The sequence below is a fragment of the Pararge aegeria genome, chromosome 1, assembly GCF_905163445.1.
Source record: "Pararge aegeria chromosome 1, ilParAegt1.1, whole genome shotgun sequence".
NCBI lineage: Eukaryota > Metazoa > Arthropoda > Insecta > Lepidoptera > Nymphalidae > Pararge > Pararge aegeria.
Window position 1 is genome coordinate 2,117,070 of NC_053180.1, and position 13,745 is coordinate 2,130,814.

Genomic DNA, 13,745 nt, shown 5'->3' on the forward strand with positions numbered 1-13,745 from the left:
AAAATATACCATTGCATAGCCATTGTAGGTTCGTACACAGTCCTTCCGGAGGGGAAGCTGAAGTCCTAACCACTATGCTATCAACGCTTAGATGACTAATATTATCAAGATTAATATATATACATAATGACTCGTATCGTTCTCTTCACTACCAAGACACTGAGGACAGATTATGTACATATAGATTGGAATCAGGGTTGAAGTGTGCTCTAAAGATTTCGTTTCACATGATTACTCTGGTACACACACATACATAAGTCATGAGAATATATTCCGCAATGATCTACCGCATCAAGAAATAACATCTTCATCCGACTAATTGTAATAATCAAGAAGAAAAGAAAGAACCTGAAGCCACTTCTTCGAGTGCGACCATTTTCTCCGAAAACTGAGCCAGTATTTTTCTCATTTCATCAACATTTTTGGACAGTGCATCGAACTTTTTTATAATGCTGCACTGGTTCAGTGTCAACTTGTCGATGTTACTTTCTAGGTTCCTATAATTTTTGTCAACTGCGTCGGCCATGTTGGTAATGAACGGTTTTTGTATACCACCAGAATTAATAGCTATATTGTGAACATTATTTGTGGTTTTCCGGTAAAATTAACATCTGTATATTATTTTACAGATAACTTATGAAGACTTGTTGACATAAGTGACGTTTAGATTTCGTTTTAACTTTGGCTCGAACAAAAAATATTGAAAATCAACATAAAAGTTTTTATTGTATTACATATGTAATAGTTATGTTTGTTTTATTGTGTGTCTCAGACTTAGACCAAAACAATGAATAGGAAATAATTCCTTAGTCACTGGATAAAAAGGACATGTACGCTGTTCTAATGAATTAATTAGTATTTTTATTCTGTTTACCTACTCTTTGCAAAATAAAAAATAGACTTAAGTTATTTTTTTTAATGCGGTTTGGTCACATGTGATTTCGGGATAGATTCGGTTTAAGGACTAATCAATTCATGGTAGAAAAACTAAATACCTTAACGCAGTAACCTTAGTCGCATTGTCTCTACAGTTAACACAAAAACAGCCTTTGCCTTTAGGCAACTAAAGAAACAATCTAATAATCTCTTGTCTGCTGTATAATAGAATAAATAGAGTTTTGGATATTTATCCACTGAAACTGCATGACTGTAAAAAAAACAGTAACAAATTGGTTAAAATCATTAACGTACGATGAGACAGAATCTAGAAATAATTTTTCATTTTTTCATTTTTTAGTGAAAACTACACTTTCGATGAGATCAGCGGGATTACTGTCGCAGCTATTTATAAACATCCGTTGTTTAGCTAAGCGTCCAGCTATTCGGTTTACGGCGGAAGTGGCCAGTTGCTGCAACAACTAATGTAAGACAGCCCAATCTCGTGACTGAATTAAGTGAAATTGGTACTACTTTCATCCTTAAACGGACGAGGCGGATTCATGTGGGCCAGAGAATTAAGTCTGGAGTATTACTCCAGATTTAATCTTGTAATCGAATAATATAGAAATTATTTTACGGCGCAGTTATGAGACAGATTTTTTTATGCGCTTACAGCTTAGCTTAATTAGGTATACTCCGTTAAAAGAAGTAGAATCTGTACGGTGCATATGTAATGTATAATTTCTTCAATATTTATATCTGTTAGCAAATACACCTTGGTGTGTACGTTAAATTTAAAAGAAAAGGTATCTTCGTTCAGACTGGGCAATGTTATGGATAATCTGTGGTCGATAGAAGCGTCAAGGTACCATTGAAGAAGAAAAATATTAAAGTTAATTCAAAGTTAAAATAGTTTCATGTTTGAGTTTAAAATGTGTCATGCTGTAATTAGAACTAAAACGATTAAACGTTACCTAAAATATGGGGTTTATTTTAGGTACACAAAACATCTACCACTGCGTACTCCCTAAGCACGTTTCGATCCGACACCGGAGCGTGCTCAGGAGATGTTGACTTCACAATGAACAATTGCTAAGTCAGTAAAATAGTAGGTTATAGTATACATTTTGTCCCTCTCAGATGAAGTAAATGTCTTCTGTCTATTCTAGCTTTGCTGATAATCGAGATAAAGGTATAACTTGTAGAGTAATAAATAAAAATGCCACACATTTTAATGTCCGGTAATCAAATTCGAACTCACCATCGAAATAACGTAGTCGGTGTTGGATAGAAGCAGGCGTTACATTGCGGAATTCCATGATATATCATGAAAATTAAGCTTAATTGATAGTTAAGTTCTTAACAATTATTCATTGTAAAGTCAACATCTCCTGAGGATGCTCCGGTTTCGGAGCGAAACGTGCGTACAGGGTACATTGCCGAAGATCTGTTTGGTGTGGAGTGTAAGGATTGAAGAAATTATAAATTCCACACTACAGATTCTCCTGCAATCGCGAAGTAGGTATAGCAAATTAAGAGGGGGTATAAAGCAGACTCGCAACTTTTTGATTTGATTTTTACAGTAGTGCGTCAAGTTTGATTTACCCAAAAAAAAAACATATAAAAATCATATTTATTATCATCATACTTCCACATCCCACATCATATTTCCAACAGCCCAGATAGAGCGAAAACATAAAAATATGAAATTTTATCGATAGAAAAAATTACGTAATCTCACTTTAATTTTTAAGTATTATCAATATGTTTTCAATCTGTTGCATAGATCAGAGACAATATTTAATTACATAGTTACTATGAATATTATCCAGTGCCCCTATTAGCCATTTAAAAAATAAATTAAAAAAATTTTTGCTTAGATTTCATAGCAACGTAGTCAGGTAATTTACTAATTCCTCCAGTCACCACCGTTTAAATAGTGATACAACCACGTATTTAGAACAAGCCACGTGTCGCGACCCACTTGGCAACATATACAAATTGTTTTCGAAACCTACACGATATATCGAATTACTTACCCGTGGCGTGCACTCCATACATGCACAAAAGCACTGCATACCCTTACATTGATATATTACTGGAATAGGAGGAGAATTCGTGCCGTTTTATACAATTTTCCTGGTGTCTGCATACCCTGGTAAGAAACCCAATGCACGCCACTGCTACTTACCAGAAGAAAGACCAATTTTACGTAACATAGTTTGTAATAGTGGGTGCAAAGTGCATATTCTGATTTGCACCATTACGTACCTACGTAATGGTGCAAATCAGAATATGCACTTTCACCTGGTATCCCATGGACTCGCATGAGCACGGCTAGCATGGGCAGGAGACAATTATCTCCCCGGGGAAAGGATAAAAATGTATCTTCTTCGACAGCTTTATCAACTCTCAGAGCATTGCCGCACAAGTGGAAATAATATCCAAACAATATATGTGTAATAATAAACGGGTCATTTCAGTCAATGGTCTTCTCGCGAAAAGCTTCGACCAACATCAATCAATCAATAAATCAAATCTTTATTCAATTTCGGCTATAGTTACAGCACTTATGAACGTCATACATTTTTAAGTTTTATAAATAATAATGTAAAAAATGAAATTAAAAAAAAAACTGCAATGATCAATAATTATCTAATAATTAAAATTAAGTAAAGTTTATGTTACAGACTTAAAACATATAAGAGATGTTGACATCATCATATCAACCGATTACCGGCCCACTACAGAGCACGGGTCTCCTCCCACAATGAGAAGGGGTTAAGGCCGTATTCCACCATGCTGGCCCTGTGCGGATTGGTGGACTTCACACACCTTTGAGAATATTATGAATAACACTCAAGTACGCATGTTTCCTCACAATGTTTCCCTTTACCGTTTACGCAAGTAATATTTTAATTGCTTAAAACGCACATAACTTAGAAAAGTTATAGGTGCGTGCTGGGATTCGGACACCCCCCCCTCCCCCCCCCCCATATTAAAGTCGAAGTCCTACCTGTCCTACTGGGCTTTAACCGCTTTGAAGAACCGAATGAATAACACTCATAAATACTTATAATATACAGATAAACACCCAGACACTGAAAAACATTCAAATGTTCATCGCACAAACATTTTCCGGTTGTGGGAATCGAGCCCACGGCCATGGACTCAGAAAAAATCGGCCGTCTATGACGATGATGAATGTAATAAGAATAAGAAATGGCTGCGCCCAAACTGGGTGTACATACGTTACATTATATAATTAAATTTATTTTAAATATTGTATTATAAAGGTAACATCATGAAATAAATTGAAATTGAAATTGAATGAGTAGATCGCTATGCATTCGAAGTCAATATTTAACATTTTCCTGTTTTCATGTCTCGTAACACGCAAAATACATTACGGATAATGCATTTTGGGAATTCATGTTAAATTATTAATTACCGTTTTTGTACATTAAGTACCTACTACGAGTGTTAGTTTATTTGAACAACAAGGAACGATATAGACCGTAATGTCTAGACGTATATTGGACAGAAGCAGGCGTTACTTTGCGGAAATCCATGATTTATTATGAAAATTAAGCTTAATTTGCTGTACTTTGCGAAAAGTAGGAGAATCTGTATGGTGTAATATATAATTACGAGTACTTGTTACGGCAATGTACCCTACATTGCCGAAGATCTGTTTGGTGGGGAATATAAGGATTGAACTGCGCACGATTCGGTCCGAAATCGGAGCATCCTCAGATGTTGACTTTACAATGAATAATTGTTAAGTAAATTATTGACTTTACAATGAATAATTGTTAAGTACATTGTTAACAATTATTTATTCAATGTAAAGTCAACGTCTCCTTTTATTATTGTTATACCCCTACTTAAGCTGCTAGACTCTTACACTCTTAGCTGCAGCAGTGGAGACCAGTGGGGCTAGCATGCGCACCACGAGAAAAGTATGCCTACCTGCTATCACGTCTATACAGAGTATAATGTTAGCGCTGGGACGCCATGACATTCGTAAACGCCATTGGGGTTTAGTTTAGTCCCACATACCCACCTGTCCGATGGGATGCGTAAATAAATAAATAAATATACTAAGCGTAAGCGTAGCTTGTGGGTACTAAGATAACTGATGAATAATTTTAAGAATAATTTCCATAAATACTTATAATATATAGATAAACTCCAAGACACTGAAAAACATTCATGTTCATTACAAAAACATTGTCCAGTTGTCTAGTTGTCTAGTTGTGGGAATCGAACCCATGGCCTTGGCCTCAGAAAGCAGGGTCGCTGCCCACTGCGCCAGTCGGCCGTCAAATGGATTCCCCAGTGGCTTTAAAAAAAAACTATCTCGTCTATTGAATAGAAAATTATTATCTCGTGGCATGCATGCTAGCCCAACTGAACGAGAAAACATGTAAATACGTAGGATTTTATCACCACGAGCCCCCTCCGCTTACATTTAGATCCAATTCAAATCTTAATAACATTTACAAGCAATACGTCGTCTGCCACCGAATGAAAGGAAACGCGGGTGTTTAGGACCCCCCCCCCCCCCCCCACTTCTCCAAGTCCCCCTTTTCGTCAAAACATTCAAATAGCACGCTATAAGAGAAGACAGCGTCCTTAATTAAAGTTACTTGATGTTTTGAAGTTATTTTTATACCAAATCATTGCGAGATGAATATTATTACCTAACTTACTTAATGAAAACTAACTGGGAAATGGGAACTGGTAACTGTTTTCCTAACTAACGCCACCTACACGGTTTCTCAATTACCATATAATCTTTGTCGGAACAGTAATATATGCCATTTCAAGATTTATAAGTCGGCAAAAAACATTAAGAGTTGTTTATTAAAATTTAAATACAATAATATTATTGTACTACTATCTTCTTCTTTGGTTTACAACGACAAAAACCAAAATTATTTACTTCTTCAATCAAAAACATTAATCAAAATAACTTACATTAAAACTATAAACATAAAGAGTCGTGCATTCATATTTTTTACATTTTTGTGAAGTTTATGAAATTGTAGGTAAAATTTTGACCCCGTGGTCCTGTAATTTGGCGTAGACGAACGTTGCGTAGGACTTCTTTGGGGTATGGACCGTGTTGCTTATTCCAGCAAAACACATCTAAATAAAGCCGTGCGTTCAACTCGCGCAAGTTCACGTCATGATTATTTTTAATCTGTCGAATATTGACCTAACGACTTGGCGGCTGGGATATACCTATTGGTTAATATAATAAACTGTGTTTGTTTTGTTCTTTCGCACAGCAACGGAAGTAAATCTTTAAAATACTACGACTGGTAATTATTCAAATGGACTTAGGTCAAATTACTCTGTCAATCTATAATATTAATTACTAATATCAAAATGAGGAAAGATTTTCTTTATTGTTTGTGCCCAATAGGCTCCGAAACTACTGGACCAATATTGACGACTTTTTATAGTTAGATTCGTTATATTCTTTATATTTTTTTTCTTGCAATTAAGTAACCTAATGTACTATTTAATAATAAACTACGAAAAATCCGCGGAAAGTCTTGAAACTTTGTAAATAACCGCAGTTAACGCGGACGAAGTTGCGGGCAACAGGTAATCAATGGATAACCAAACTGAGAAATCAATCTGACAGATTCATTATCATTATCAATAACCCGTAAACAGTCCATGGCTGGTATCAATGGATGATCCCAACAGGATGGTATCTCCATAATCAGCAAGCTGGGCAGACGGGTTGGTGATCGAAGTACATGCTAGAAGTAGCACAGAGGACGCTGCCCGTTCTTTTTCCAAAACGTGAAAAAATTCCGCTCTCAATGTTGATTTCGCTCGCAAATTATAGACGTAAGTAAATAAAACTACCTTTCTATAGACGTAAATAACCGACCTTCTTATCCTGCTTCTATCCAATAAGAAGGTCGGTTTCATCTGCGTGCGCTGACTAAATGGCCAGTTCAAAAGAAATAGTACCTTCTTCATATAAACTAGTTTAAGTAGATATAAAAAAAAAACCAGTGGAGACCATCGCATATCAATAAGAAACTTATTCAAATTTAAATTTAAGAATTAAAAATTCAATTATTTTAATTAAACCTAACGACTTTAAAAACTTCAAGTCTGTCTGTTTTGAGTGACTCCACCACCGGTTCGGAAGGCAGATTCTACAGAGAAGCCGGCAGGCCACAAAACTAAAACATAAGCCGTAAAATAAGGACTATAGTAAATTAAGCTTAATAATCCTTTTATAAGGCTTAGTTATTTCAAAGTTAACAGACAGACAATTTAATTTTATTTGTTAATATGTATAGATATTAAATAGAGATTTACAATAGTAGTAGGTTTACTGGTAAATAACCAGTAAACCTACTTATAATTACCTTATCATAATGCATTTTACTAAGATTACCGCGAAAATTTACGGCTTCGAAAATACCTAGCATAGATATTTCGAGAAAGATAAAAATGTATAAAAATCGGATTTCTTTGTAATAAATAGGTATACTTAGTAATCATTTGTCTTTTTTTGCACAATTTTATAATCAACTTGTCAAAAAGGTATTTATGAAAATTTAAAATCACAACACACCCAAGCTAAAATCGATAAAAATCGATTACGTAGTCCTTTATACTATAATAGGACTTTTCAATAAGACGATCGGTAGTTTATTGTAGAATTGTATGCAATTTCCTTTAAACTAATTTTATGTACCTTCTAGTGTACGCTCGCAACATGTTATAGTTTTAAGTTTAGTTTTCTCTACTAATCGATTTTATGTCATTCTAATGAGAAATGAAGATCTTAAACCATAATTTTGGCATAGAGTAAGTTAAAAGGACGGAGAGTAACATAGACTTTTATCCCAGGAAAACAAACGGCTACCACGGGCTTGTAAAAACCGTAATAAAAGCGGACAAAGAATGCGGGCACCATAATATAGTATGTACTAAAGCAATAAAATATTGACAACAGAATATTATAATCTGTTGGAGTTTCTTATCAAATATTGTACTAAGGTGAGTAGGTATAACGGTCGGATTGTGAATCACTTAAAGATATATTTCGTTATTATTTCTTCTTTAACTAAGTTATTTTTTCTTCAATATCATTATCAGCTCTTTACCGGCCTACTACAAGGCCGGGTCTCCTCTGAGACTGAGGAGGGTTTAGCCCGTAAGGAATAAGTACAAAACGGCCAAGTAAGGATTAGTAAGACTTTACACGCCTTTGAAGTTTGAAGACCAAAGTCTTCGAACAGTGCGTTTACCCAGTGATGACCTATGGCTCCGAAACATGTTCGCTAACTATGGGACTCATAAGAAGGCTCAGAGTCACTCAGCGGGCGATGGAGAGTGCTATGCTCGGAGTATCTCTACGTGATCAAATCAGAAATGTGGCGATCCGTAGACCAAGCGACCAGAGTTACCGACATAGCTCAACGAGTCGCTAAGCTGAAGTGGCAATGGGGCACACGGTTCGGAGGAGAGATGGACGTTGGGGTCCCGAGGTGCTGGGACCCGCACTGGTAAACGCTGCGTTGGTCGACCCCCGACGAGGTGGACGGACGACATTAGGCGCGTCGCAGGTAGCTGCTGGATTCAAGCTGCACAAAACCTTGGAATTTGGAACTCCCTACGAAAGACCTATGTCCAGCAGTGGACGTCTATCGGTTGATATGATGATGATGACCTACAAAATGAAAAACAACATGAGGTTTCCTCATGTTGTTTTTCATGTGTTGAAGTGATATATGATATATATATATATATATATATAGTGATATATGATATATATGATAAACTCTGCGAGGATTGAACCCCCCAGGTTGTTGGAGTTGGAGGTCGACGAAAACATAAAACACAGCTATTTTGTTAAGATAGTAAGTATATTAGTTTAATAATCGTTATAAAGTTTAACATGGTCGGTTGAGTACACAGATTGCTCTCGAAATAAAAAGTGCGTCTTACAAAAAGAGAAATTACTTACTTGAGTGTAATAAAAACTGATCGCCAATGCTGATTACGTTGGTCACGAAAAATTGAAAGTGTTAAAATGGTTGCGCACGGCAACCAAGTTGTATGATAAATAAGAATGCAAAATACATAATTACTTAATTATAAGGTATCGTCTATAATTATTTTGTGGTTATAATGATTTATGATTGAAGCGGTAATAACCCAGTGGTTAGGATGTGGCTTCACTTTCGGTGGGCCGCGTTCGAATCCCAGCACGCACCTCTTTTTTTAATTTAAACTAAGATGCCGAATATCAAAATGCCCTTATTAATATATGTATAACTATTTTAAGCAATGTACGCCGATCCACCTCGTCGCGTTACCCGCATTCATCGATCGACTCCTAAGATTTTTCAAAAACGTATAAACAAACTAAAAACACTTTTTTTTAGCTTTATTAAGTAGGTATATAGAAAGAATATTAAAACATCAGTTAAACCTAAAATCCTACTCGTCAAGACATTACTTATGTGGTAAGTAGTTCTGTGTAGCTGTCAAAATCAATGCGCCAAGTTGGTAAGCAACAACACAAATATTAAACTAACTGAGGGTAGTACGCTTATAGAAATAATATGTGAGGCGGGTAAGTTCAAATATAGAATCTTGTGACCTCGAACTTCAGAGTGCATGCGTCTGGGCAATTTGCCAGGGGAATGAGTTTCGATTTTTAAATGACATGCACTCTTTAATTTCTTTGTATTATTCATCGCACCAAAACCACAGTAATTTAGATACTACAATAAGGGTTTATGTTATGTCATGTAAAAATATTTATGCGATAAAAAGTTCTATTTAATTCCAGCATCGTCGTACAGAGACCATGAGCAGGAAGGATAAAAATCCTGCTTATTTCGAAAGGGGTTTGAATAATATAACACCATAGTTGGCATTAAGGTGAATAAAAATTATGTGAGACACAATTTTCTTAAGTGTTTTTTGTTACATTAGTTTAAGGACGACCTGATCGTACCCAAGTGAAAAGTCATCGCCTATACATAGGTCACTTAAGCGTATGCAAGGAAAACATCCTGCAACGTGCTGCCCTGGCGGTAGTACTTAACCGGACGAGCTCTATTTTCAGAACTTTCCGACAGAATGTTGAAAAAATAAAACCGGCCACGGCTGTGCAACCAATTGGGTAATAATTTCTGGTATTATACAGAACTAATAAAGTAAAGAGTTAAAAGATAAAAGTTTCATTAATAAGTTTAAATCTTCAATAGATCTTCGTTTTGCGCATCATTCTCACATCTCACTTTTAGAGCTAATTTCTGAAATATTCTCTCACACCGTCGCACTATTTTTCAGATATACTGCATTTTTTCAATATTTGAAGCCCCTTTCTCGATATCAGAGGTCATCGCTCCGAGCCGAGATGGATCTCCGAACAAAAGAGGCTTTGTGGAGCACATGTGGCAAAGTACTTCCGGGTTCTTAACGCATCACGCCACAGACAAACTGAAAACAGCCTTGTTGGCTTGGGTACGAGCTTTTTTGTTGACAGATATACGAGTATGTATATATATATATACTCCATACTATCTTACTATCCTACAATATTATAACGTGTGGATGTTTGTTACTTCATCACGCAAAAACGGCTGAACGAATTTGGATGAAATTTGGCACGCATGTGCCTTTTATCTCGATTCCTTAAGTAGTTCCCGAGGAAAAATTGATTATTGCTTACGAGCTAAGGCATGGGCAGCAGAAATTTGGTAAGCATGTCACCTATGTTTTGGAAAAGGACAGGAACTTCCTATACCGATCTCTTGAATGGTTCCCGTGGTAGGATTAAAAGAGCTGGCGCTTATTTCGCCCAACGGCTAAGTCTAGCAATTCAAAGAGGCAATAGCGCCAGCATTTTGGGTACCATTAGTGAACAGTTAGACGGCTTATATTTATCGTAAATATTAATTTTAGTTTGTAATTATTATTTCCCTAGAAAAATATGTTTTTTAAATAAATAAATTATTTGAAAAAAAACAGTTATAATAACATTTCAGAGCGTTGCAAATACTGGTATTTAGTTGGTCTAAACCCGTATCTGTGGAACCATATACCTGACTCTTATATAAATTAGCTATAACGAAAAATTTTAATATGTTTTTGGTTATCAAAACCAAAATCTTTAACGACTTGTAACAAGGAATTATTAAAGCTCTAATTTAGCTATGAAGTCACTAGTAGGTACCACCATGACGACGGGCGAGCGTTTTCGCGAAAAATATTTGTTTTCAATATTATTGCATTTGTATAAAACTTATAATTTTTGTAAAACTAAGATATTTTTTGGATAGGTATCTATACTATATACATACTTTCGAATATCATAGTTATTTTTTTCAAAATTTGTCAAATTTGTATTGTTACATTTATTGATTAATAAACGTTTTATGCGTGGCCGCTAATCTGGGAAAAAATTAAAAATATAAAATTTGGACATATCAGAGTTTGTCAAGACAGCTAGTTTATAATGAAACAATAAACAACTCATTTGATCACATTACCTTCAATATTGACGTCAAAAATCACAGTAACGAGTGTGCTAAGATTGTGACATAGACAATCAGGGCCCCTTGAAAATGCATCACAATTGCTTAGTCACGAGTTAATTATAAGTAGCGAACGCCGACCGCGTGAAAGCTGCCATATTGCCTTATTGGCTGTGAGAAATGGGAATTGCTCAGATTCATTCTGTATTAATTAATGTTTTTATGCTCACCTAGACCTAATAGACATGTCTACAACAATTCAACGTATTCGATTGCGTATCTAGGTCCGAGGTTCGATCCCCGGATCGGTCTAAGAAACGTTATTGGGCTCTTAATGAAAGCCCAGTGCCTGTATATTGGACTTACATGATAGTTAATACTTGAAGCCCGCCAACCCGCATTGGAGAAGCGTGGAAGGATCTATGTTAAGCTCATTATTGTCATTATTGTATAAACGGAAACCTGTGCCCAGCTCTTGGGACTTGAGCACTTAATGATGTATTTTCCCCCAACTAGGGCGGCTTCGGTTGTGGCTAGTTATCACCCTATAGACAAAGATGTGCCACTAAGCAATTATGCTTTCTGGTACGCCGCGTAGAAATCACCAAGTCAACCAACCAATTGGGTAAATTTAAACTAGAACAATATAACCCATCTATTGCAGCGAGGTTACTATACAATTAATAAATTTCTGAAATGAGAAGGTTAAGTTAGTTGGACGCATCAGACTCAGCTTTCAACTCTCACAAGATAGAAAAATGAACGTTAATAACGTAATTTTTTTTTTTTTAAATAAATAAATATACTACGACAATACACACATCGCCATCTTGCCCCAAAGTAAGCGTAGCTTGTGTTATGGGTACTGAGATAGCTGATGAATATTTTTATATGAATATAATACACATAAATACTTATAATATACAAATAAACACCCAGACACTGAAAAACATTCATGTTCATCACACAAACATTTTCCAGTTGTGGGAATCGAACCCACGACCTTAGACTCAGAAAGCAGGGTCGCTGCCCACTGCGCCACTCTGCCGTCATATTTATTTATAACGTATTGTATATTTTCTTCATTTTATATCATCTGCATACCCTGTGCATACCCTCTATGTACGCCACTGTATATACATATGTGTGAATGTGGAAAAAATACATATGCATTCTGCATTCCCTAACTCTCCGATGTTGGAGCTGCCGTCCGATCTAGTCCGATGGGACGGCAACTCGGACATGACCGGAGAGAGATCTGCGCAGGACAGACAGCTTTACGTTGTCTACAATTCATGGGGGTGAAAACGCGAAAATTTTCATTGCGGGCTGATACTAAGAATTCCTTGATAGGAATATCCAATTCATTGCCATAACCGTGGATCGAAAGGGTCTTGTAATATCCAGACAAACACGCTAACAGCTAAACCAAAGAAGCCGTTTATAAGCATACATTATAGCGTTTTAATAAATGAATCAATCTTATCTTATATCTTATACTAATATATAAAGCTGGACAGTTTATAGTATTTAGTTTATTTGAACGCGATGATCTGAGTAACTATTGGTCCGATTTGAAAAATTCTTTCAGTGTTGCTTTGCCCATTTCTCGAGGAAGGCCATGGCCCATATACCATCACGCTAAAACCAATAAAAGCATAGCATCAATGAAGAATGTTTCAAAACCTTTTTTATATTCAACTACAAGTTAGCCATTGACAGCAATCTCATTTGGTGGTAAGTGATCATGCAGTCTAAGATGGTAACGGGCAATCATGTTACGGAGTATGGTAGTCATACTAATCCTTAATCGGTTTTTACGCGAAATCGCACCGGAACACTAAATCGCTTCGCGAAACGTGCCGCTTCACGACTTTGTCGGTAGTGTAGTAACAAGCCACGGCCAAAGCCTCCCACCGGCCACCACGCCAAATAAATTTTATAAATTTAAAATGCATATAAAAATTTTCGGAACCGACAGGATTTGAACCTGCGCCTCTCGGGCAATCGCACCCTGAGTGCTTTCACCAATCAAGCTATTAAGTATTCGCAAGTTGTGGCAGTCTTTAAGTGGGTCTACAATATTACATTTATATGTTTTTTTCATTTTTTGTTTAGTTCTTAAGAGTTGTTGTTGTAACCTGTTGATTGTCCCTTAAATAAATAAATAAATAAGCTACGGCTCTCCTACCGTCGATGCCGACTTAAGTATATGCCTTTCACATCAGTCTTATAGCGACTGTAGCGTCATCTAGTAGGAAACGTTTTAGTTTCGATCCACCCAACGACGCCAAATAAAGTTTTGATAAAATCTTGTATCACAAAGTTGGT

The 13,745-nt window shown here is 36.1% G+C and overlaps 1 protein-coding gene across 2 annotated transcripts in view; it reads right to left on the reverse strand.

Annotated features, from left to right (window-relative positions):
• Window positions 1-13,745, reverse strand: part of LOC120624087 (coactosin-like protein) — a 39,950-nt gene that overhangs the window by 17,766 nt on the left and 8,439 nt on the right. Inside the window, exon 1 of one of the 2 annotated variants that reach the window (XM_039890429.1) lies at window positions 349-632. The exons of the other annotated variant lie outside the window; for it this stretch is intronic. Within the exon in view, the coding sequence (XP_039746363.1) occupies window positions 349-526 (178 nt within the window). The 5' untranslated portion in view covers window positions 527-632. Of the gene's footprint in view, window positions 1-348; window positions 633-13,745 lie in introns of those variants that run through there. 2 annotated transcript variants of the gene reach the window in all.